This window comes from Corvus moneduloides, chromosome 14, assembly GCF_009650955.1.
Source record: "Corvus moneduloides isolate bCorMon1 chromosome 14, bCorMon1.pri, whole genome shotgun sequence".
NCBI classification, from domain to species: Eukaryota; Metazoa; Chordata; class Aves; order Passeriformes; family Corvidae; genus Corvus; species Corvus moneduloides.
The window spans coordinates 17,404,843-17,430,111 of record NC_045489.1 but is presented as its reverse complement, the minus strand read 5'-3'; the positions used below and the strand labels follow the sequence as shown (position 1 = coordinate 17,430,111).

Genomic DNA, 25,269 nt, shown 5'->3' with positions numbered 1-25,269 from the left:
CCCACAAGGGTTGGTGCTGGCTCTCTGTTACAATGAGGAAAGCTTTGCCCACTTGAAGCTTGTATGGCCAAAGCAGATGCTGGCATGGGCAGGGTGGTGCAGCCTCGACTGCTGCCCCTGCACCGCTGCCTGCTCTGCACCGAGCCTGGCAGCAGCAGAGCACGGCCCCACCACAGCTGCAGCTCAAGAGGGAACGCTCAGGTTGCTGCGAACCATCAGTTCTCCACAAATATTTCAGTTCTCTGACAACAACACCACCAGCCATTTCATTCCCCCTCTGATCCTCCTCATCACTGTTTACTTATTAATGGCTTCTTCTGTCTTATTTAGAGTGATTATATAAGTGCACAGGCATAGAGCAGCATAGAGCTCCAACCTGCCATGAAACCCTGATCCAGTGTCTCCTTTCTTCCTCGTCCTTACCCTGGTGCTGGCCACCATCAGGATATCTGCCCATTCAGCTCCTGCCCCAGCCAGATCTCCCTCTCCTGCAGGCTCTGAAAGCCCTTGGCCACCCATTCATCCTCTACATCATCTCCAGTGTGTTGGGAGAGCTGAGCTCACCAGCCACAAGAGTGAGGGGTAAAAGATTACTTCCCCAAAATGCGGCCTGGTTGCAAAAGGGGCAAGTCCAGGCTTCCTAAGGAGGATCGAGTGGGAGAGAGGAGAAGACTGTTACCTTTGAGACATTCCTAAAGTGAGTGGGGGGCCTTTCCCCTTAAAGCTCACCCTCACAAAATAAACTTCAGCATCACGACTGTGTCTGTCCCAGCAAATTAAAAACGCCTGGCACTGGTTTCTGAGGCCAGTGTCAACTGGCATGGAACAGCCTTGGTCTACACTTTGATTCTCACGCCACAGAAACGGGTCTGGCTGCATGCAAAAAGCCTGTTGGGAATGGGCACCAGCCTCTGCTGGGCTCTAGCTGGGGAATGCCCAAGGGACTTTTTATGGACACAGAGCAAAGCCAGGAAACAAACTGACTGCAGAGGACACTGATGCAAAGTGTCCAGGAATATTCCCTGCCACCTTTGGCTTGGAAAGGACGCTGACTAAAACTCAGCATGGCTGAGAACAGGAGGGCAACAGCACAAATCCCCCCACCAAAGCCTTTCTAATCCCAGGGGAGACACAGCCAGCGAGCACCTCACCGTGTTCCCCAGCTATGGATGAAGTGCCATTATGCAGGGACTAACACAAACACTCTCACAGCCAAAGACAAACATTTAAGTTGCCGGTTGCAAATTTTTGGGTTCCAGATCTCCCGAGAAGCTCAAGATGCTCCCGTCCCCTCGGGATGCAGACTCCCAAAGCTCACGACAGTTTGCAGCAATAAGAAGGGATGGAAGCTCAGGTTCTGCAGGACTTATTCAGGCTCGCCCCACGGGGCAAGTCAGACTCCTACGGGAATTCTGGTGACTAAGAGTAGAAAGAGAGGCAAAATTGCTGTTTTGCTAAACATGGGAATAAAACCAAAACTGAGTTCTTATTCTGTACATTCTCAAAGTCAGTCATAAAAACATGCTGGCAAATGTCACCTTCTGCCTGGCAGTAAGCACAAACTTCCAAGGGCCTGGAGGGATTTATAAACCCGTGGTGAATTTTGCCATTCTTTTAACACAGTCTGATCTTTGCAAACTCCTGGAGGTCACAACTGAACCGAGAGCAAGGCAAGGATATGGAATATTTCCCCCTTGTGTCTCTTTGCCTAAAACTGACTCCACAAGCCTTGGCACAATCCTTCTAAGGTCACTCTGTTTCCAAAAGCATCTGTGCTTTCGTAGGCATCCTTTGATAAATAACAGTGTGCGCTGCACTCAGATGGGAGAGGAAAAGGAAGCTCTTCCAAACCAGCACACGGGGTACCACTCATCTTAACCAGCCATTTTTCCACCCTGGGAGAGTACAAAGCTGGGCTGCCTTGACTGCAAGGTTTGGTTTTTCTGCCCCTTTATTCTATCCCAAATGCCTCGTGCATTTGGCCAGGTGAACTGGGGGACAAGGGAGCGGTGGAACACCTTTAAAAAGGTTCTTTTGGTACAGTGGGTTCAGATATCAGTGACCTGCACTTAACAGAGGTGTCTCCCTTCAAGAGCATCAGGCTGGCACGAGTTGCATTAAAAAACCAGCATTACAAACCTGCAAGAGGTGGCAAAGAACAGGCAAAGCCCAGGGACAGGCTCAAGAGCGGTGGCTGGGAGAGGACAAGCAGGAAGATGAAGAGGTGCTGCCAGGGTGAGCTGGGGGTTCAGGGCACACCAGCTGCCTCAGGGATCTGTCAGAGACAGTGGTTGCTCCTTGACCTCTGTTTCTGCTGATAAACAGGTCAGACTCCTAGGAGGTGTAGCACAGGCAGCAATTCCAGCCAGGATGGTGCTTGCCTTTGTTCTTGGAACATTAAGGATGGAAAAGCAGCTCTGGCTTTGCCGCTTTGTCCTGTTTGAGTGAGCTCCAGTTTCTTCCATGGCTTTTAAGATTACTGAGAAATTTCATAGTATTAAACTTTCTTCAAGTGTTTCCTCTTAAATCCATCGTCCCAACCCTAGGAGGCAAAAATGCAGGAGAGGGTCTATCCTTAACCTCAAATGGGGAGCTGAGCTCTTCATTAACCCCGATTTCCCCTCACCCACCTAACAAATTCTTCTCCAACCTCCACATCTTCGTGCTAAGGAGCTGGCCGAAGGCAGAGCCTGGGGGTGGGAGCAGGACAAGGCTTCAGGACCAGCTCCAAGGGGGTGGATGGATGGAGAGGAGTCCAGATTTCTGCACCCAAGCTGCCACAGGAGAGATTTCTGTTGCCTTTGCCTAACCTGCGGAGGGAGCAGGCAGAGCTCCCAGAGACAGGGTAAAGCCTGAATCATCTCTCACATTTCCAGAGAAACCTCTCTCAGGGAGGGAAAGGGAAGCAAAAATAGTGGATTTCTTCCCTTCTGGCCTGTGAGATGGGAGAAGAAAATTGCTCAGTGGTCTCTGTACAGAAAAAAGCTCCTCAGTGTTAAAAACTCCTGTCTTAACCCATCAGGCCATATTTTCTGCAGAAAATCAACGAACACCCATGGAGAAAACACGGATATGGCTGCAGACAGCAGGGTCCAAGTGAGACACGAGCAGAAGAAACCTTTCTGTTGGCTGAAGAGCTAAATAATCCCAGCCTGGGACCTGGGGAATGTAACACTGACAGGGCTGGATCCTGATCAAGGGGCAGGTTGGGGATGGGGGCTATGGAGAAGCCCCCAGGAGGAGCCCCAGCCATGGGGAGCAGGCAGGGCAGGCTCTGGGGTGGCATGAGGGGCTCTGACTGTCACCAAGGCTGCATGGGCCATCAGATGGGGTGTTTGACATCACCTGCACTGCTCCCCTGTGCCAGCTGAGCCAGAAGGGATGTTCTGACTGCTGCCTTGTCCAGCAGCGAGGTCTGGTCCACAGCTGGGTCAGAAATGAGAGGGCTGGTGTCCCCCAGGAGCAGCTGACCAGTGAGAACTCACCACAGAAAGCAGAAACGAAGTGGTGCCGAAGCAGACACACCCAGCACCTCTCAGCTCAAACGCGCAAATTTCGAGACGTTTGAAGCACAGCAATCCTCTCCCTCTTGCTTTAAGGGATTTTGTACACCAATGAGAGGGTTCTGCCTCCCCAGGAGAGCATTCCCTGGGCTGGGAGCTCCACCATGCCTTGGCACCTCTTCGTGCTCCTGAACTGACTCATCCCTCAAACACACCTCCTTACATCACCACGGCCAGGAATAAAAACCCCCACCTCACACATGCACACGTTTCCCACCACCACTCCCACCTTCTCAGGAGGAGATCCCTCCTTCCCTCCGCACAGGATTTAGCCTCCGCCACCAAATTCCTCTGCAGTTCTCCAGTTGCTCAGTTTACACTGCCTGGGCTCCTCGCCAGCCAGGCATCGCATCCCGCTCGCTTGTCCACGCTGCTCCTTGCCTGCTTCCCAACATCCCAGATCCCCCACGAGTCCAGGGATGCAGCCTGGCCTCTCCAAATCACCTGTGCTGCCAAAATCCAGTTCTGTCTCTAATTAGAATGAAACCAAACAGCCTCAAGATTTCCCTGAAGGATGTTTTAAAGCTGGTTTCAAATACGATTCCCCAATTACCGTACGAGAATTTCAGCATTGTTACAGTGGTAGCTATTTTTAGGTCTCTGAAAACAGACAGCAAAATGCTGGTGACATCAGCACTTGACAAGTGTCGACTTGTTTCACTACCAAATGGATGCTGCATGAGCTGCGAAAGGAAATAAAAATCTCAGACCAATGTATGGCTTGAATGTGTGATAATGTAAAGCTTATTGAATGTTGGGGCAGGGCTCCAGACAGCGTCTGGAGGTCCAGAGAAAGCCTTGGTAATTCTGTTACTCAAACATCAATAGTGGTTGTAAAGCAGCTTGAAAGAGTGAGGGAAATATCGACCTAAGTGAAACATCAACATTCTCTGAAAGGGTTTTTCTGAAATGAAAAAATTTCTCCCTAATTTTTTTTGTTTAAAATTTGACGAAACCAATGCAATTTCTGACCAAAAAAAAAAAAGCCATTACGTGGAAAAATATATTAAATTCAGCCAGTGCTATCCAGCTTTTCCTCACTGTGTTATCGACCTCCTTCCACCACCCAGCAGCTTTGTCTTTGTGGGTAGCACCTTCAAGCCTCCCTTTCTGGCGCAGAATTTCCACATCGTTTCAGCACTCCCCTGTTTCATGCCGTGGGTGAACACCCCTCCTGTGCTTCACAGGCACTTTTCACTCCAGCAAGGTGTTCAGGGGCCAGGTGAGTCCAGGAACCACCGTGCCAGGTTACACCTCCTGCATCCTCCCATGCCACTGGGTGTTTGCCGAGCTGAGAGTGCCCTCTGGGCTGGCTCGGGGCTCTATTTGGCCTTCTGGGATTTGTGCCATCTGGTAACTGGTTGGGGAAGGGGGTAGGGAGCACCAGTCCTGCATCCCAGCATCGCTGCTGCTGTTTACTCATTCCTTTTGTTGGAGACCTGGCAACCAGCTTTTAATCTGAGCCCGATGGGAATTAATTTTGGAGTAAGCTTTTGTATCGAACGCTTCCCTGAGATGGAGCTGCACCGCGCTCCCTTCATCCGTTAATTTGCTAATTCCACCAAAAACAAGAAGAATGTGCTTTTCTGACACCCAGCTTTCACAATGGATTGCAGGGCTTCATTTACTCGTGCAAACAAGTTATCTGGAGCCTGGTCTTGTTCTCACTGAGGTCAGAAACTACTCGTGACTTGGGTGTGCCTTAACTTGGACCCTGGGGTCTGGTCTGGGGATTGAGCCTGGTCCTGCTGGTTGCTGGAGCACTTGCTAAAGACAGAGGCCTGCCAGGATGTCATCCTTCCCTGCTCTCTGACATCAGAGCCTGCTGGAGAAAAAATGACTGTTGTGCCACAAATAGCATGATTGAGTCACTTTGCTACAGGATCAGCTCAGAGGAGGGGGAAGCAACTGGCGAGAAGGTGGCAGGAGAGGAGCGGGGATGTGGGATCTCGCTCGGGGGAAAACAGGCAAACAAAGGAGAAGAAGCAGGTATTGCCTCCTTTGGCCTTCTGCCATCAGGGCAACTCCATTTCATAAATTCTTCCACAAAATACGACACAAGACAAGAACAGGCTTCAAAACCCAGGGTGGACTTGTACATCCCCTCCTGTTGGCAGGGCAAGCCTGGCTGCACGTTTACAGAGGGGAGGGGAACACAGGTGAATATTCAGGGGCTTTTTCTTGCTTGCTTACACCGGCTGTGTGTTTTTGAGTAGTATCACTGTTATTTGCACCTGCAAAACTGGACCTAGTGCTCCTGTTTTCAGCAAAATTGCAGGTGCAGGAGTCACTATAGAAAGCAGCCCTAAAGAAATCCTTTTTCATACCACTGTGAGCAAAGCTAGAGAGACTTCAAGCATTCAGGGCACCTGGCTTGTACCCCCAGTGCTTTCAGCCAGCCATCCTGACCTGAGGTACAGCTGGGGAGCAGGGGCTGCCGTGGCTCAGAGCTTCACTTTTGCAGCTGTCATTTTCTCTGGGGTCAAGGGAGCAGCTTCCAGGAAAACCAGCCAAAAATTAAACCAACACAGGCAGCTCTTTCTGAGGCCCTGGAAATGGCAGGCAGACAGCTGTCGTCTTCTTTCACTGGCCTGGCTGCAATTTTCCTTCTCTCTCCCGTTTGCACAGGTCATTCCAGGGAGCTGAGCTCCCTTCCCCATGGGAGGGGAAGGGAAGGGACAGTGCACGAGGAGCTGGCACAGTGTCCAGCCAGCTCGAGTGCAAATCCTCCAAGGACTTCCACTGCCTGGCACCAGTGCTGCTGGGTCCACGCTGCTCGTTCTTTGCGCTGACTAAATGGCAGCTGATAAAAATACACCAGCACTTCTGCTTCTGCTGTGCAGGTGTGTGCAGAGATTGCCCACCAGCCTGGGGGAGGCAGCTCTACGCTCAGGTGGGCTGGCTCAGCAGCAAAGAGCAGCCTGAGCTCACCAGCACTCTGCCCCCTCCTTCCTGAATTTATACTCCTACTTGCCCCAAGCCAAAGCATCTTCTTGCCTGGCCTTCACTCCTGTTTTAATACAATGAGAAAATCTGGGGGAGTCAACTGGGGACTGCTGCAGTCTTTCTGGTGGGTCAGTAAAGCCAGCTCAGGGCTCTCGGACAGTTTCAGCCAAACAACATCACTGGCCCAAGGGAGAGGGGTGGATGTACCTGTCCTGGGAAGGGAGAGGCACAACAGGAACAGGGTCACAAAGCTGGGTTTGTTGCACCTTTTGCAGTCTTTGAACCTGGAGCAGAAGGTGTTCATTAACTGAAAGGAAAAACCAGCACAGACATGACCCCAGGGACCCCAGGACTCTGCTGTAGGGAGAGCATAGGGCACAACCACCTTGCTGCCTTGGCAGGATGATGTTCTGGGCAATCTGTTGCTTTACCATGCCTACACCCAGCCCTACCCTCCCTCAAACAGCTCTGCTGCTCAGAGAGGTGTAAAGTAATCCTACAAGTCACACTTTGCCACAAAACATGACACAGAATGACAGTTGATACTGCAAATCAGAAAGGTAAAGGTCTTTCCTCCCTCTTTGCTGCACTGGGATATAAGCCCAGAGATGCTATCACAAATATTTGTGGAGGCAGGTCAAAAGAGCCAGCTCTGAATTTTGGTAATTGAAAAGGGAAACAAACCCACAAGAAAAATAAAAACCCCTCACCAAACAAACTCAACAACAACAACAACAAAAAACCCCAACAAAAAAAAAAAAAAAAACAAACAAAACCAAATACTAGGAATAAAGCGAACAAATACGGGGTTGGAAAAATTGTTGCCTTGATTTCAGCTACAGCATCCTGCAGCTGCAAATTTGCCTTTTAGCCCTCTGCCTCTCCACTCAACTTTATTACCTACCCTGGCCCCTTCACATACCCAGATAGCACAGTAAGATCAACCTTTTCTCCCTCCACTTCACACAAGTACAGCAATTTCAAAGGCCTTGGACTTGCCTGTGTCAATTTGTTCCAGACACCACAAAAAGTGTCCTCACTGATGACCATTCTCCTACCAGATATCAATTTTCAAGCCTCAATCTTCAGAATTGTTCTAGTAAACAGACATTTTTATAACTGTGCAAAAACCTATCTTGAACGCGAAAAAATGACTGGAGTGGATTGACTCAAAGGCTCCAGAAATTCAGCCTTAGATACCAAAGCAACAAAGGCTCATCTCCATAGCCCAAACTTGCAGAAAATTATAAGCAACTGAAAATGAGTGTTTCAAATGGAAGTGTTATGCAACATGAATGACAGTGACCTGAAACGCCCAGAGCAGACTATTCCCCTCTCCAACATCCATCTATAGCAGCACAGGAAATGTTGGAGGCCTGAAAGAAACAGCCATTTCCAGCTTGGAGAAAGAACAGAGACACAAAGCCCTGTAACACTTGAGTATCTTGAGTATCCTCGCCTCGCCAGAACATTTTTGGAAATGGGAGAAGTTTAAATGAGGTGTCATTTTCAACAGCAACTCATAAAAGCAAACCCTTGGGCTCACCTCAGGCCATACAGGACGGTCCCGTCAGGATGGAGCCGAATCATGCGGTTCTTCACCGTCACCCCGTGCAGAAAGGACTTCTTGTCGTTCAGGAAGTAGGTGTCAGGCAGCCACAGCTGGTCAGCCACCCGGTTGTCCAGGGTCAGGTTGAGGGGAAGGTCGTTGTAGGCCAGGCGTTTGTCCCGCCAGCTCTGCTGGAAGTACATGGTGATGGTGTAATCCTGGGAGAGAAACGGGCACGCGTCAGTGTGGGGCCACTGCCGACACCTCTCCGAATTCCTTGGCACCCAAATGTTTGTGTCCACACCTCCAACACTTGGGTGTTGGGTTTTTTTTGTTTTTGTTTTTTTGGTTGTTTTTTTCGTTTTTGTTTTTTTGAGGGATGTGTGCCATGATTTGTTCTGTGAAAATGGGAGCGAGCCTGAGATTTACAGGGGACAAAATGCCAAAATGCTTGACTCCAGTCAAGCAAAACTGCATCCCACTCCTGCTGTCCCAGCCTGCTGAGAGCTTGTCACAACCGGCAGCAGTTCAGGCTAAAGGGTGTCAACCAACAGTGGCTACACAGCAAAGACTTCCAGGGTTGTTCTCCCACTGATCACACAAATGTGACACAAACACCATCCACCCATGTCCAGGCACTGCTCGTTACCACGCAGTTGGTAAAAGCCAATTCTGTTTTCAGCAGAAGCTGAGGCCATTCCAAAGGGTACAGGGAGAACCTCACCTCGAGGCCAAGGTTTCAAGGTTGAGCCAGGCCAGCTGTGACAAGATCTCAGCACTTGCCTCGTTATAGGAGCTAAGTTGGGATTTCATCGTGGTTCTCAGGAAGGGACATATGGGGAGGAAATCTGTCATCAGTGGAGCATGATCCACTGGAAAAGCGGCAGTTTACTGAAAAATTCCCCATAAATTTGGACATCAGGAGGAATTTCTTCATGGAAAGGGTTGTTAAACACAGGAATGGAGTGCCTAGGAAGGCGGTGGAGTCTCCATCCCTGGAGGTGTCCAAGGGACGACTGGACATGGCACTCATGCCGTGGTCTGGCTGACAGAGCAGAGGTCAGTCACAGGTGGAACTCAGTCCTGGAGGTCTTTTCCAGCCTAAGTAATTCTGTGATTCCCAAACCATCCCCAGCTAGCACAGCACCATACATCTCCTGCTCCCCTCCTGTCCAATGGTGAAAAGCTGACACTTAAAACTGTTGCTAACACAAGAGTTTTATGGAAGGGAGCGTGAGCTGCTTGGTGGCTGCAGCTCTGCAGAAACCACACTCATTGCTGGGCACATCCAGCGGACATCCAGAGGCCTCGGATCAGCCTGTTCAGGGGCACGGTATGGTGCCACATAATAGAGGAACAGTTTCTTCTTCTCAGGTAAACAAGCAGTACAGGAAGGAGTCTTGTACACACCAATGACAGGAAACATTCTCAGGAAACATTCTCACAACAGGTCTTAAATAGGCTGGGAGACGAGATTTTTGGGGTAAACTAGATAGCATTAAAATAATAGGATGTTGATTAGGAAATGGGCACAAGTCCTGTTGACAGTGACCTAACAGAAGTCAGAGATTTTTCCCCAAGTCCTTAAATAAAAAGCATTTTTGCAAATGATCTAGAACAGGTGGCATCACAGACACATTGTCACTTCCCAAGCAGTACCTACAGTGCCACAGGAATCCTCCTGACCCCAGGGATTTGCAGGATGAGAGTTTCTGCTCTGCAAATCCCAGCTCTGTGCGAGGGGCTGGAGAGGAGCTTGCTCATGCACCGACATCTGGGCTGAGCACTGAGGCATCTGCCTGCCTGTCTTCTCCCACAGACTTCATTCAAAGCCAGGTTTGATTACACCTCTGAAAACAAGCTCAAATAACCCCACATCACCAATAATGCTAGCTTTTGGGTATCTAACTACGATTCAGAAATCCAGACCCACATGCACGTCCGAAAGGTCACGGAGTAACTCCGTGGTGTACAGCAGATACAGAGCTGTATCTGTCACTGTCTGTGCTGCCTTGAAAAGAACAAAACCACAGTGACAGCCTTCTGGCCAAGGAACTGATGCATTTTGCTTTTGAAAGGACTGCCTCAGAAGCCTCACAGTCCATCTCTCAGAGGCACAAACATTCTCATTTTGGGCAGGACCCTGCAAAGGAAGGTGCTGTCCCCAGAATCCCTCCCAGGATGCCTGCGGCTGCACTGCAGTGAGAGCACAGCGGAGCAGGGCACCCAAATTCCTAGAGCCTCTTACTCCTGTTAGAAACAGACTCATCCCCTTCCTGTGGGACACTTGGCTACAGAGGCATCATTTCTATTCCCCCCTTTGAGAGCTCCACCCACGCATCTCGGCAAGCTGCTTCACTGACCTGCGTTTTCCTGATCCTTGACAGAGCCCTGCAACACCTCACCCCTAACCAGGCCACCCTGCTGTCACTGCAGGCTCCTGCCAGCCTTCAGGCAGCAGCAGGCAAGAGGTGTCACTGATCTCCAGAAGACAAAAAAGGGCAAGTTGCTTACAAAGTGAACAATGCACCTTCTAAACACATCCTCTGTATTCCCAGGATTGATAGGAACAAACTTGGAGGGGTGCAGAAAGAAAAGCCCACGCCCTAGCCATCAGCTCGATGATGTTCTTCAGGTGCAGAGGGGAAGAAAACCGGCCCAGCCCAAGGCTGAGCTCTGTTCTCCAACCTTCCCGGGTTTCTTGGCACAACAGATTTCTTTGGGCAGCATCACGGAGGTGTTGAGCACTTGATAATCACGGTTCATGCAGTGCCTCAGGTTTCCCTCAGCCTCTCTCTCTGCTGATTCCTGTGCTCCACTTCTTGTTCTGCTGCTCTCATCACATTGTTGAACAGCAGGGAGGATTTTTGGGCAGAAGGAAGAGCAGGGCAGGTGTCCACCCCACAGAGGTCAGTCTCCCTGGGAGGACAAGTGCCACTGACGTAGGATGGGCGCAGAACCAAGCTATGGGAAGAGGGACAGGGCAGGCACAGAGCATGGGCTGGAGGCAGCACTGATACAGCAAGTGAGAGGGGCCAGAACCCAGAAGAACAAGCTGTGAGCTTGCTTTCCCCTTCATACCCCCTGTCCTGGTCAGGCAGTTATGAAGTATCCATGTGCCACCCTCATACCACATCCTGGCCAGGCTCCAGAGCTGCTGAGATCTTAATCACGGCCTTTCTTTCAAAGGCACATGCAATAATGGCCAAGGGTGACAGCGTTCTGCAGCAGCAGGACGACCAGATGGAGCCAAGGCATGCAGTGGTTCATAGGTTCAGGAATCAGAAGTAATGAGCCTGATTCTCCTCCAAGCCTTGGATGACGATGCCTTTGTTGTGGGGTTTTATCTGTCATTGGGCTAATATGAGGCTTTCCCAAACCTCCCACTAATCCATGACACTCACAAGCCTGCTGATGCCACAGATATTACACAAGCTGGCTTTCCTAGAATCACCAGCTGACAGGAAGTTGGCCAATTTACCAGGTTCAGTGAAGAACTTTGAATTCAAACACACCTGGAGCCCACACACCCCTCCAGCTCTCCCTTCCACCTCGCCAATGAGGTGCTTTGGTGAGACAACGCAGCTGGATTTCCCTGCTGCCTGTGCAAGGCATAAGTGAGGGGTTTTCCCTCTGCACACACACCCAGTAAGCAGAGTTCTCCATGGGTGCTGCTGGAGGAGCAAACGAGAGGTGCAGGCAAATCTGATTTTCCACTTGCCTCTAAACCGGCAGCCTAGACCCTCTCCATCCTGCACCAGTGCAGCTCCAGCAGCCACAAAAGCACTTCCAAATGATGGGTCCCACTGGGTCTTTGTGGAGCACCATAAAATGCTCAGGCAGGGCCAGAGTCTGGCCATGGCCATCAGAGCTGGGGCAAGGATGGAGGAGCGTTGTGGGGAGCTCCCAGCTCGCCCTGCCAAATTCACCTGCTGCACTGGGATAGAAGGCAGGGCCCACACTGGAGGGAGCACAGGTGTACCAAACCACCCTGGGCAGCCTCCTGCTGCATCTGGTGGCTCCTGGGGGAGGAGGGACGAGGCTGGAGGAAGAGAGATACCACTCCTCATCAGAAACTCCGTGCAGGTTGCACCACACTTTGGAAACTGTTCAGCATGAACCTGGAATTCGGTTTTTAAAAAAACAAAGGCTGAGACAAAGCAAAGGGGGCTTTTGAGGGGTGGATATGACCAGAAATGGCGTGTTCCCACTTGTTCTCCCTTTTTCCATCCCAAAGAAAAACAAAGACACCTGCAAACTCTGTCCAGCTGGGCTTTGCTACCAGAGCTCAACTGGCCATGTCCCTGCTGTCCCTGCCCTGACCAGCATCCCACTGTGGGAGAGTGAAATGCCACAGTCAACAGCTCTGACCAGAGGAAAGCTGTTTCAGCCCTGCCGAGGCCCCCTGTGCTAAAAGGGCTTGCATGTTTCAAAACAAGCCTCTTCTCCATCTCTGCCAGCCCAGCAGTGGCCAGACCCCTCGGTTTGTCCCCGAAATCTGGTCCCCAGTGGCTCACAACCTGCAGAGCTCCAGCAATGCTCCCGGCCCTTGAAGCCCCCGCAGCAGCATCCCTGAGCTGCCCTCCTGTCCCAGCTGTGTGTGGGATGGCTCTGGGCACCACAGCTCCCCTCCAGCCCCTCCCGGAGCTCGGATGGCACCTGAGCCTGTTGGAAAGCTGGAGAGCTGCTGAGGCTGGCCGTCCCTGAGGGACCCCTGCACATGCCTGGCTCGGTGTGCTCCGCTGAGCAGCTCCGTGCGAGCTGCCAGCGCCAGCCCCCCCAAAGCGCCAAAGGTTTGCCCAAGGCTGTCCAAAGGCTTTGCTCTCTTCCTCTCTCCTCCTTCCTGCACACAAGGCAGAGGCGAGAGCTGGCAGACACTCACGGTGCAGAGTTCATCCACAAAGGGACACAAAAATGCTGCAAAAGGAAGAGAAGGCTGCCTGCATTGCCCCACGTGTTGGAATGATGGGGTGTCCTGTCAGCTGCTGAGGACAGGGGTGCTAAAATCCATCTCCAGATGAGAGCTTACTGATAATTACAGCCTTTCCTGAGGCTCAGCTGAGACCCCAAAACCAAAGATGGTGTACACTGTGAACGGCTGGAATGTTGACACGGCAGGGGCATGAATGGAGGAAGGTATTTCCTGCAAAACCCCAGAGGCAACAAACTCAGCCAAGCATGCACAGGGATTCCCCAGACTCTCAGAGGACAGGGCAGAGAAGTCTAAGGGAACAGCAGCTGAGGCACAGCAAGAAGGGAAATAAGCTGGCACTATTGGTATGAATTCAAGAATGAATTTCCACTGGCTCATATTCCAAACACCTTTATTAACATCTATCCTATAAGCTGCTTCTCCTCCTCCACCTCACAGAGCCCCTTTTGGGAGCTCAATGCTCCTTAAGAAGCAAACCTGGACTTGCCCTGGACCCCTCCCCACTTGTGCTGGCTCAGTGCATCCTGGGAGCAGAAATGAACCCACTGTCACACGAGAGCAATGCTGCCCCTTGGAGAAGTGGCCCAGGTTAGGATGCCAGATGTGAGCATAGGAACAAACACACTTGTGCAGAGGAAGGCAAAGTTTGGGGGGCCAAGGCAGTGAGAGGAGTTGTGAAGCCAGGGGAGGGGACTAATACAGCAGAGGAGCCACTCCTGCTGCAGGGAGCACAGGCTGGTTGCTGCTGAAGCAGCAACAGACTGGAGGGCAGCAGGAAGCTGAAGCTTGGAGGTAGCAGATGTTATCTGAACCCACCACAACTCAGTGAGGGCACAGAACAGTTGGCTGTGGGCCAGCCATGGCCCTTGAATGGTGTGCAGGGATGTGCCCAGACCACCAAGGGACACAGCACTTCAGGGAGTCAGCTCAGGGTGGGAACCTGAACTCCCTTGGCAAGGGATCAAAGACCAGCAAGGGGTGGAGCAGGAGTAGTTAAGGCACCACAGGGCACTGTGTGTCCCTTTCTGTCACTGCAGTGAGAGGAGGGATACAAAATTAAGGAGCCCCTCTTCTCCTGCAGTCTCACTCAGCATGCAGAACACAAACATGGCCTGGGTCCCAAGCGGAGTTCTACAAATGTGTTTGTGCTGGTTTTGGAGACAGAAGCGTACTGTGTCAGACCAAAAGGCTTTATACAGTCGTATCCTTTAGATACCAGGAAAAAAATTCTTCACTGGAAGAGTCACTGGGCACTGGAATTGTCTGCCCAGGGTGGTGATGGAGTCACCATCCCTGGATGTGTTTAAGAAAAGACTGGATGTGGCACTCAGTGCCATGGTTTAGTTGATGAGGAGGTGTTGGGTTAGGTCATAGGTTGGACTTGATGATCTCAAAGGTCTTTTCCAACCCAGTTCATTCTGTGATTCTGTGATCCTGTCTTCAGTAACAGGAAAGAGAATAGCAGGGAAAAGTATAAGTAAAAAAAGGTTTTTGTTGTGATACTTAATCCTGCAGCTTTTCGAGATTTAAGGATCTCACTCAGAGCTGGTACTTTCTTAATTGAAGATACTCAGTTTCTCTTGGGAGAGCTTATCTTACTTCTCAGAATATTCAACCTTAGGAACCTGCAATCTTGTGGCCATGAGTTCCACAGCTGAGTTCTTCACTATCTGCACGTCACCTTAAAACAGGTACAAACCAGGTTTGCTCTTCTCCATCTCCCTGTAGTGCTTGTATTAAGCCAGTAAACAACCACAACCTTGTGCTCTCAGGCTCACGGGGTCCCACCTCCTTTTAGACACTTCAGGGTTACTCATCAGAGCACAAACAGCTGTGAACACTCTCAGAAGTAGTTGAGAGGCTCTGATAGAGGCAGGAGGCAGCAAGGCAGGGAGAGCTGTTGCACGGGTTAAGCGCAGAGCAGAGCTGGAGGATGGCAGTGTCTGACGTTCAGCAATGGGTTGTTGCACAAGAATAGGCTGAAGGCAAGGTAATGGAAATAACTTTCCACAGATCTGGTGCAATTAAATGTTACAAAAGCACGAAGTCGGGAGCGTAAAAGTATTTTGGAAGGTCTAGGAATTAATATGGAAAATAAATTCAAGTTGTTACAGAAAGGAACTCACAGGAAAGAACAGCTCAAGGATGCTGAGCCTGCTGTTGCAAGGCTCCATCTTCCAACTGCTTCCATATTTGAACAGAACTCCCAGACAGCTGCTCCCTAAACCCCTGGCACAGCTCCTAAGAGATGTGGGCCATGGGCAGGCTGGGTCAGATCATTTTCCTTCGTGCTGGGACCTAGAGAACCCCCAGCACTGAACCAGTCCAGAGGCACAAGCGTGCAGGCTCATTAGGGGCTCCACTAGACTCAGGCACCAGGATCAGAAACTGAAAGAATAATGTGTGTGAAAAGGTCAAATATTTGCTCAGAATTCAGCACTTCTGGCAAGACGGACGCTGCCTGTGCCCGGTCCATTTCTGTGGGTGACAAATGGGTTGGATACCTTTCAGTGGGGCTTTGAAAGTGAGGGTGGCTATTCCAGGCTGCTACTGGAGGCTGTTCCACCAAGCACTTGTAAGGTACTGAGAGCAATAACTTTTCTGCAGGGGAGAGAATGCACTGCTCTTCTGCTGCTGCTGCTGCAGGGCTCTGGGCATGAGGGATAAAGGAGGTTTTGCAACTCACCTCTAGCTCTGGCTGTACCGCTTGACTTTTTTCCCCCCTGACTTTGATAAAGAACCTCCTTTTGGAGAAGCAACCAAATAAACGTCCTTCCCTATATAAGCAAATGACATATGGTCTCCTTGTCCAAGATCACAAAAGAACATTAGGAAAGCCAAGATGCTCCAGAAAGAGGGAGAAAAATGGAACATCTGACTTAGTAAAAACCAAGCTGCCACTGCCAGAGACTAATGAACAGTTTGCTGGCTTCAACTTCTTTGATGATTAAACACCGGCTCCTGTTCCCGTCATTCTTGGGAAAGAAATTAAAGGACAAAGTAGTCCTCAAATATGTTTCATTTGAAGGAGGGCATAGGAGAAATAAGAGGAATTGTTTTGAAGGGGAGAAGACAGGATCTGCCTGCAGTCAGTTGCAAGGAATTGGAACAGTGTAAAATGTACAGGAATATACAAGAAGGACAGAGCACAATGGCCACAGTCCTTCCTCAGCAAGCTTGTCAAAGAAAACTACTTTGCCCTCACAGGGGATTGTCCATCTCCAAACAGATAAATCAAGACATGCCAGACCTCAACGTGCACCATTTAACTGCCACAAGTAAATACCTGCCAGCAGCCTTTGCAGCCCTGAGACAGCACAGAGTCTGTTCAGACTCTCACCTTTGCTGGAGGCAGGAGGCAGCAGCTTTCGTACTTGCTGTACTTTCCATGGGGAGAGCATCCTGCCAAAATGCTGCTTTTAATTTCTCTTTTGGTGCAAGTGCCAGTGCCCAGTGTAAGCCCAGCTTACAAGTCTGAAGTTCTGCATGACAGCTGTTATACATAAAGTGACAAATACTTCAGATACTGCCCTTCTCCCTAGACTTCAGCTCAGCAGGTAGGAAAGAGACAATCTTTTTCCTCTTTCCCTCTTTTTTGAATAGCCAGATGTCAGCACTGACTGGGAACCAGGAAGAGCACTTCCCACCTGCACCCTCTCTGCCAGAAGTGCAAGGAAGGGTTGGCTTCTAGGATATATTCTGTGCCCTTCTGTGCTGCACGTCTGTGTGCTCTTGAACTCATTTTCTTCAGGACCCGAGAAGTACTTTGCATGGATACCTTCCCCTCACTAATCTGATCTACTTTTGTAGTAATTTGCATGTGTTTAATCGCTGAATGCATGACCAGAAACTGGGACAGGTGTCGGCAATATCCTCAACAACTCAGGGTGTGCGGGGAAAGTGTGGCTTTGTTGCCCTATTTCTCTCCTGCCTGGCCCTATCCCTGCAGCACCTGGAATGGTGCTGGCCCTGCAGGTGTCAGCTAGAGGACATAGCTGGGTCCTGAGCCAAAGGGATCTGCTGTGACAAGGCCTTCAGAGTCCTGAGCCTGTAGCTCAGTGCCTTGTCTGAGCAGGAGGCAGCAGCACGTGTCACCTGCTGAACAGCCCCAGTCCTGCTGGAAGGAAGAGGTCAAGAGGAAAGAGCCAGAACTGATGGGCACGGGGACGAGTGTCACCTGCTCTGTGAGCACAGGCAGAACAGCAAACTCGCTCAGAGTTACAGGCAGCAATCCCAAAATCACCACCTGCGGCACAACATCTTCCTCAGGCAAGCGCTCCGGAAACAACGCCAGGCACTTTCTATCCTTGAGCCATGAAATCTGTGAGCTGATGCACACCATTTCTGCTGGGCTGCTCTCCTCACTCTGGCCCCCAGGTGCCAGCAGCCAGGCAAAACCCAGAGCCCTTTCTACCCCCAGTTGTCCTGTTTCTGCACCACCAGCCAGCTTGCTCTCAAAACCCACCATAACCTGAGATACTGTCCTTCCAGAGAGTAGCCACTTAACGAGAAAAGGTCAAACACATTTTTGTTTCCTCTAGCTTCCCATGGCAAACCAGCACAGCAGGGCAAGCTTTGGCCAGACACCCACCTAAGGGCAGAGGAGCAAGGCCATACATGAAGTTCAGGAAAGGCAGTGAATGAATTTGACCATTTTTGGGGCAGAAAGGGAAGCTGTTAACACTGTCTTCTAGTCTTGGTTGGGCTGGGAGCTGATAGGGAACTCACATTTGTGTTTTGCTGGAGCGTCAGATGTCTCCAAATGGCTGCCCCGAGCCTTCCCAAATCCCTTCTCCCCCTTACCATATTTACTTACGCACAAAATCTTAACTTAGCCCCTTTTGTTAACTCTCTTAACCTCTCCCTAGACGTGCACAAGGCCACCCATTCCCACAGTGTGGGCCACACAAGCACTAATGCCCTATCTCAGAGAAGAATTATGATCAGGCATTGCAGAGCTGGGAAAGGGAGTCCAAGGACCTGCTTTTATTACAAGACACTTTTTGGTTTGAAGTGCTTGGTGATTTAGAACGGATTATGCTGAACCACCACAGAAGAACTGGTGCTTTTCAGAGCCATCTTCATCTTCCAGTGTTGGCCTGCACTCATCCAGCCCTCTGTACCACAGCCTTCCACAGTGCTGGTGCTGCATCCCACCTCTCTCCTCTCCTCACCCTCCTGGCACTGCCTTTCCTGCCTCACAGCCTGCGCTGCCAGTGTCCTCCTGTACACACATATTGGCACATCTAATACACAGCCATGAAAGCTCAAAAACGCTTTTAATAATCACTTCCTATTTAATTAAACATGCAACAACCAGCCTATTAGAGTAAATTAAATCTGAGTGAGACGTTCGGGCGGTGACTAGTGAAGATATCAGTTTCTAAAGCTCTCAGAAGGACGGAGGAAGAAAACTGGATTATGTCAAGGGAAAGTTGATGCTGGAAGATGAGTGATGCTTCCTAAACCTTTCCCCCACATCTCTGGGCAAGTGCTAAGTGTGTAAACACAGAAATTATTTTTTCCTCCCTGAGGAAAAAAATTAGATCTTATAACTCCCTGTGCAGTCAAGACCACCAGTGCAGATTGGGGCTGCAGAGGTAGGGATTAATGTTATAAATAAAACAATATTATTACTTTACATGGCAAAATAAAATGCTTTATATCCAGCTCTGAGCAGTGAAACCACGAGGGCTTTCAAGACATTGTTTTAACTTAGGGAAGGAAGGTTTCCTGCTCCAGGTTCTGAAAATTGCCAGAAAGATGTCATCTCCCAGGAGTTAGCCAGAGGCAAACAAATCATTAAATCATTTAAGACAACTAGCACCTCCTGAGTGAAACTATCACCTCAGGTAGGCTGGAACAGATTGGCTTGACCAAAAACTTAGAATAGTGTTTGTTTCCTGTAGAAAGCAAAGTTTGATCGCACAGTAAGGATGACTGGGAGTCAGCAGCGTGGATGGTGAAGAGGAGAACATATTTCTGGCAGGGGGGTTCAGCTAGGCCAGGCTCCTCAGCACAGAAGATGGCAGCCCTGGGGTTGGAAAAACAAGGCCTGCCTTTCAATGGGCCCAAGCAAAGTGGATTCAAACAATTTCACTTGCAAACCCCAAGACTCCTGCACCCAGAGACCCAGCTCTGTATCTGGGGTGACTTTCTGCACATGAATATTCTCTATCTGTGGCCCCTCAGGTGGCAAGCTCAGTGAGAGGGGGAGTTGTTGGAGAAAAGGGCCAGCAATCAGCTTTATCAGCTGAAGAGTGGACAGAGCACTGCCCAGTCACGCTGGGACAGCAAGGAAGGGCAGGGGTATCAATGGATCTGTTCTAGGAAAGGATTTCTACTGCCAAGGTTACTGAAAGCAGCAATCATAATGGATTGATGACAGATACCTCCTCCTCCAGCCGTGGGTTGGTCTGCCCATGGTTATTCCAGGCTCAAGCCAAGGGAAGCAGCCCAGGCTGAGGCCAGCAGCAGTGCCCACCACATGGACCCCGCTGCCCCTCTCCCACTGCATCCATCCAAATCCTGGCTGCAGGATCACAGACCTGATGAGTGGGTACTGGCAACACTGAAAACAGCATTCACACTGCAGCTGTGCCAAACACTCCTGATTCTGCTGAACACGTCAAGCTTATCACAGGATGCATGAAGGAAAAACAAAAGAAGAGGTTTCAGCAGGCTGTGGAGGTCCACAAGCAGAGCAGACTTTGCCTTCACAGCCAACTGGATGGGGAGAACAAGCTGCAGTCCCTGTCCACGCTGAGTGCTTGCTGCAGCACCAGGACCAACAGTCCTGGAGCCAAGGAGCTCTATTTGCAGAGCTGGCAGGGAGCCCACGTGAGCTCAGTAAATAAAGTATCCAGATAATAAAAATACCCAAAAGCACTGTTCGATTTTTTTTCTGAGGGATCTGATACAGAGAGAAGTGCAGGGCAAACCCAACCCTCCAGAAGAGTGGAACACAGAGCCTGAAAGGTCTGATGGCTCACAGCTGGTACAGCTAAATACCTGACACTCTTTTTTGGGGGTAGCAGCTGGGACTCAGGATAACGAGGCTCAGACAGGAGCTTCTGTATTGTAAAACCTCAAGTCCCCTGCAATCCTAGCTCCAAACCCTTGGTGGATAAAAGGGTCAATGCTTCGTGTGTCAGTGACCCAGGAAAGCATCAAAGGGGGCGGTCAGGGCCATACAAGCCACAGGCTGCCTTCCCCTGCAGCCACGCTGAAGTTACAGGAGACACTGGGGTGTCTGTAGAGGGAAAAGGAGGTGAGATCCAACCTGTAAGTAGTGAGCATGTTTTGGGTTTGCTTCCCTCTTCACCAGAGCCTCAGATGGGAGCTCAGCACACCTTGGGAAACGCAGGCAAGGATGTATGAGATGGCACGATCAGCCTGGTGACCCAGCACAGCCTGGCACAGGCAGCAGGAGACCAGCTGTGCACACCTGGCAAGCAGTGACGTGGAAGGGGCCAGTGGATCTTGCCTTTTACTCCCTCCTCTGCCATTTTTTTTCCTGTCTGGGGCTGGCTTGAGATTCTGTTTGTGCCAGGGCAGCAGGGACTACCCACAGCTCATCCCACATGCCTGCACACCCTCCTTCCCCAAAATGATCTCTTCCTCTGACTAGAGGACCTTTCTGGATCTCCAAACAGCTCAGCAGATCCTCTTCCTTCTACCATCCCTTTTCCTTGAATGTTCCTTTTTCTCTGTAGCCTAGCAACTCAGCACAGACTCAGAATATTAACAGCTCCTGTCCCCACACACAATCTTCTCCAGAGGCCCGAAAAATGTGATAGCAGAGAGGCTGAGAGGGGTAGGAGCAAACATGAGAGATGTGGGGAGCGTGCAGAGAGCTTCTCCCAGCATTCAGAAACAGCAGAGCCATTCAGCTGTCGGATCTGCCACCTTCACTTAACATGTACATAACATGTAGAGCTATTTATAGCTCCATTTATTTACATATTCAAATAGCAGCACGACACGCAAGCACTTGTATTTGGATTTAGGGTCTATATTGAGGTACTGGCACTCTTGCACAAATACATTCTCTGTTGCTGGGTGCTTTAAATGTATATATGACAGGATGTCAGAGGGTCAGATTCTCAAGGTCTAATTTGGTTTTCAATTAAATCAGATGAAGCTTTCACTTGGGGGGAAAGCTACTTTAGCATTCTGCAGTAATCCTCTCCAATGCTGCAACATTGCTGTTGAAACAGGTGGCAGTTTGGAACATTGCTCTCAAACACAGCCAGCTTCTCAATACATATAGAATATATATATATATATATATATATATATATATATGCATGCTGCAGGAGTTTTGCCCATGTAAAAACATGAATAAAAATTTAAGCAGGGAGGGGGGAAAAAAAAGTAGTTATCCCAGGCAGTTTTCTGCAGTAGGGATTCTAACTACTACAGGAATGCTGGGGTGCAAGCTGAAGTGGTTCATACCAGCACCATACAACACTGACATGTTCAGAGCTAAAGATAACTCGGCTGCTACAGGAACAGATGGAGCACTGCAATGCATAGCCCTGTTCAGCTGAAAGCACGCTGCAAACCATCCAGCCACAGCCTCTCCTCCTCCCCAACACGACTCCTCTCCCGGCGTGGGGTGGAGTCACCTCCCAAGTGCACAGTGAACTTGGCCTTTTCTGGGAGTGCACCCAAACGGCCCCGTTTGGGAAACTGCCTAGTGAGCAAAACATGCCAGCTCTGGTTCTGAGCGCTGGGGCAGGATTGACTCAGCCCTCCTGAGGCTTGAACTTGTACTGGAGGACTCGTGGAGCTGCTCCTCAGGGGAGCAGCACCGTGGAAAGATGCACAGTGGGGCATCGCTCACAACAAGCGGTGCCACCAGGTTTTATTTGTGCGGCAAACCCCGAGGTCTGGGCTGGGAATCGGCCAGCTCACCCCACAGCATTCCCATAAGCCAGAATTTCCCATTATGCAGACAAAGAGCCTTCTGCACACTCTCCCATTAAGATATCAGGTGAAGGCTGAAAGATCCCCAGGAAGAAACAAGCAGAGTAGAAGAGGAAGATTCAGGGGCAAGAGAGAATCATTCCCTTGTCCAGCAGTTCAGTCCTTCCTCAACGGAGAGCTTGCTCCAGCAAGGTTCCCACAGTTCACCTCCTACTTTGGGCAGAATCATGCCATTTGGCCAACAAAATTGTTAATTCAATGTAGCAATGAGGAACAAAGACACACGGACCTCCCGCAATTCAGGGCCATCGATAACGTTGAAGAAATCAGAGCCCACCAGCACAAGAACAGGGGACCCTTTTTGAGGAAGCAATGGAGCTGTGCCCTCACATGAGGAGAGCCTCAGGCTGTCTGGTGGCAGGACTGCTGCTCCACCAGGCTGCTCCACAGGCACTGAGTCCTTGAGACCTCTGTCTCCAAAGGAATTCCTGGGGCTTTGTGCAGATCCAGCTTCCAGCTGGCCACGGCATTTGGAAGAGACTGCATGGTGATCTTTGGCTTGTTACTTAGCAACTGGACTCTAAGTAGTAGTGAATTTACTGGGCTGTCACTGCAGTCGAAGCAGTACCAGGACCAAGGGCACGGGGAGAGCTCTGTCACGGGAATGGGATAACTTGTGAAGTATTATGGAAGGCAGGCAAGATTTTTCCCTTCTACAAGTTGCCATAAATGCAGTAAATATTGACATATGAGTCACACTGACCTATTTTCTAGCTTTTAAGCCAGGACAATCTCTGTGCAACTGATTTCAGAAGCAATGAATGGGGAGCACTTCAGGCCCCTTCACGAGTTCACTTTGTTCTTGACTATTTTATGCAACCCCTTGTGGGAGAACTATCCCTGTCTTTCAGGAAGATAGGGGACCACTCTTTCTTTAAACTTGAGCACCCAATCCCCCCACCACCACCCTGCAGAGCACCCCTGATGCCAGATGCTTTCCTTGTCCTCACACACTACCTCAGTCCAAGGGGTCTTTCAGCACAAGCGGTGGGAATTCTGCTAAAGAAAGGCATCGTGTGGTGTGAGCAGGTATCCACCTCTGATCCTTGACTTTCTAGGCAGTATCAGTGCTGGTGAAAGTCATCCTGAGCCTCAGCACTCCCAGGATATCGCTGCTGCAAGGATGAAAAAAAATCCTCACCACAAATCTAATGATGGCAGGTGAGGTGGGTCCCTGACATCAGCTTTGCAGAGGTGTCTCTAGAGCTCAGTGGATTTCCACTCTTGCCCTCTCTCCAGACAAGCCACAGAACAGGCAGTTCTCCCTCCTGCATGCAAACAAGAGCATCTCAAAGCTGCCAAGTCCAGAGTGGTTTGGAGGTTGCTCTCCACCCTGCCACAGCCATCTTTTATTCCTCCAAACATCCCTCTAGCAGCAGGAAAAAGCATCAGTGTGCTGCTGCTTTCCCTCAGCCAGCCAAGTGGTCGTGTGTGCCCTGCTTCCTACTGGAGAAGCAAAGCGAGCAGGTCCCCAGGGTGACTGTGGGAGTAATGGCAATGTGCACATGGACCTTTGGCTCCCTGGTCACTGTCTCCTTCAGGAAAATGCTGGTTCACGTGTACAGAACCAGCACTGTTGGATTCCCAGGCATCCCGTGCACTGCAGCCCCACGCAGCAGGAGCTGAGGCCACAAGAGCTGCGTGACCCCAGCTGTGCTGAGGCACCACCAGCAGAGGAAGGCACAGGCACTTGCCAGCCCTGAAGAAACCTTTCATCCCAGCTGCCTGTTGCAATACCCTGGTTTCAATCACAGCACACAGAAGCCCCTTGTGTATAAAAAAAGCACATAACCCCCACCTGCCCGTGCCTGTAGGGATATCTCACCCCAGGTCAGAGATCTACCATCCTTACCATGAGCAGATCAAGTCTTGCAGAATCCTAAGGGTTGGAAAAGACCTCCAAGGTCATCCAGCCCAACCTTTGACCAAATACCACCAAACCGTACCACAAAATGCCACATCTGCTCAGTTTTTGAGCACTTCCAGGGATGTTGACTTTATCACTTCCCCAGGCAGCCTGTTCAAATCCTCAACCACTCATTCAGTCAAGAAATTTTTCCTGGTATCCAACATGAACCCCCCTTGAATCCTTCTCCACCACCAAGGCTTCACAGCACCTTCTGTTACCTACACCACTTCCATCCCAGGAGCCTCCAGCAATCCATCAGGACTATATCCCCTGCAGCACCATGACAGGGCACCATCTGCAGCTCAGCACCAAAGCTGCCTCCTAGTTTTTCCCATATTTTGGCAGTCCTACATATTCAGCAGCCTTGAATAGCAAGATGTAATGTGTACACACACACACACAGAGAGCTTAGATACCACAGTGTCACAGGGCTGGGGATACCCAAGGCTACAGAGAAACGTTTGCAGCACTGGTGTGTCATGTCATGCTTGTATCTCACAGCACATAACTCCAGAAAACTCCAACTGTGGGATTTAAGTGCTTTAACCTTTGCTTTTTAAAAGCATTTGGATACCCAAGGACATAGAGGCTGACTGAGAAGTGTCTGTGTGTCATTTCTGCATTGAAAAGAGACAGCAACAAAACAGAACATTTTCAATTTAGAATAAGGGAAACATTGATACATTTGAAGGGAGTAGATGGTGCTAAAAAGCACAGCATAGTAGTAGAATTTTCTTCTTAAAAGTCTTTTTTAAAGCTCAAGACATCGCCACCAATGGAAAATCCTTTTCAAGGGCATATTGCTGCAAAGTTGGGTTTGTCCAGTGCTGCAGGTATACATATATTCCAGTGAAAACAGAACTGCAAAGCCTGCTCAGGACAGATTCCACCACGAAGTCTATTCCAAGGATGCCCAAGAGATGGAAAATTTGATGCAATGAGTGATGCCCCACTGACGATGGCATAAGTGGTTGTAGGATGAACTGTCCTGGTCAAGAACACCCTTACACAAAACCTGGTCCACTTCATCTTGGGTTAAAAGCCAATTAAAAACCCTTGCAGCTCATGGTTGCCTTGAGACATGCTTTACATCTCTCTGGAACAGGGAAATCTGCCAAACCAGACAGCTTGTTTTTCAAGCAAGCTTCAAGAAGTTGGGAAATAACAGCCACGATGCTTCCTGCCATAACCTCTGAGAGATCCAATGCAGCGTGCCAGCGCCAGAGCAGTCACTCCAACAAGGCACAGCCTGGCAGCAGTGGCACAGGGCTGGGGAGCAATGATGCACTGGAAGAGGTTGCCCAGAGAAGCTGTGGCTGCCCCTGGAAGTGTCCAAGACCAGGTTGGATGGGGCTTGGAGCAACCTAGGATAGTGGAA

General features: G+C 50.1%; 1 protein-coding gene across 2 annotated transcripts in view; it reads right to left on the bottom strand.

Moving 5' to 3' along the window:
* The window catches only part of LOC116451009 (gamma-aminobutyric acid receptor subunit beta-4), a 70,809-nt gene that overhangs the window by 14,969 nt on the left and 30,571 nt on the right, over nucleotides 1–25,269 (bottom strand). For both annotated transcript variants that reach the window (XM_032124100.1, XM_032124101.1), the window contains exon 4: nucleotides 8,056–8,276. In XM_032124100.1, the coding sequence (XP_031979991.1) occupies nucleotides 8,056–8,276 (221 nt within the window). The remainder of the gene's footprint in view (nucleotides 1–8,055; nucleotides 8,277–25,269) is intronic.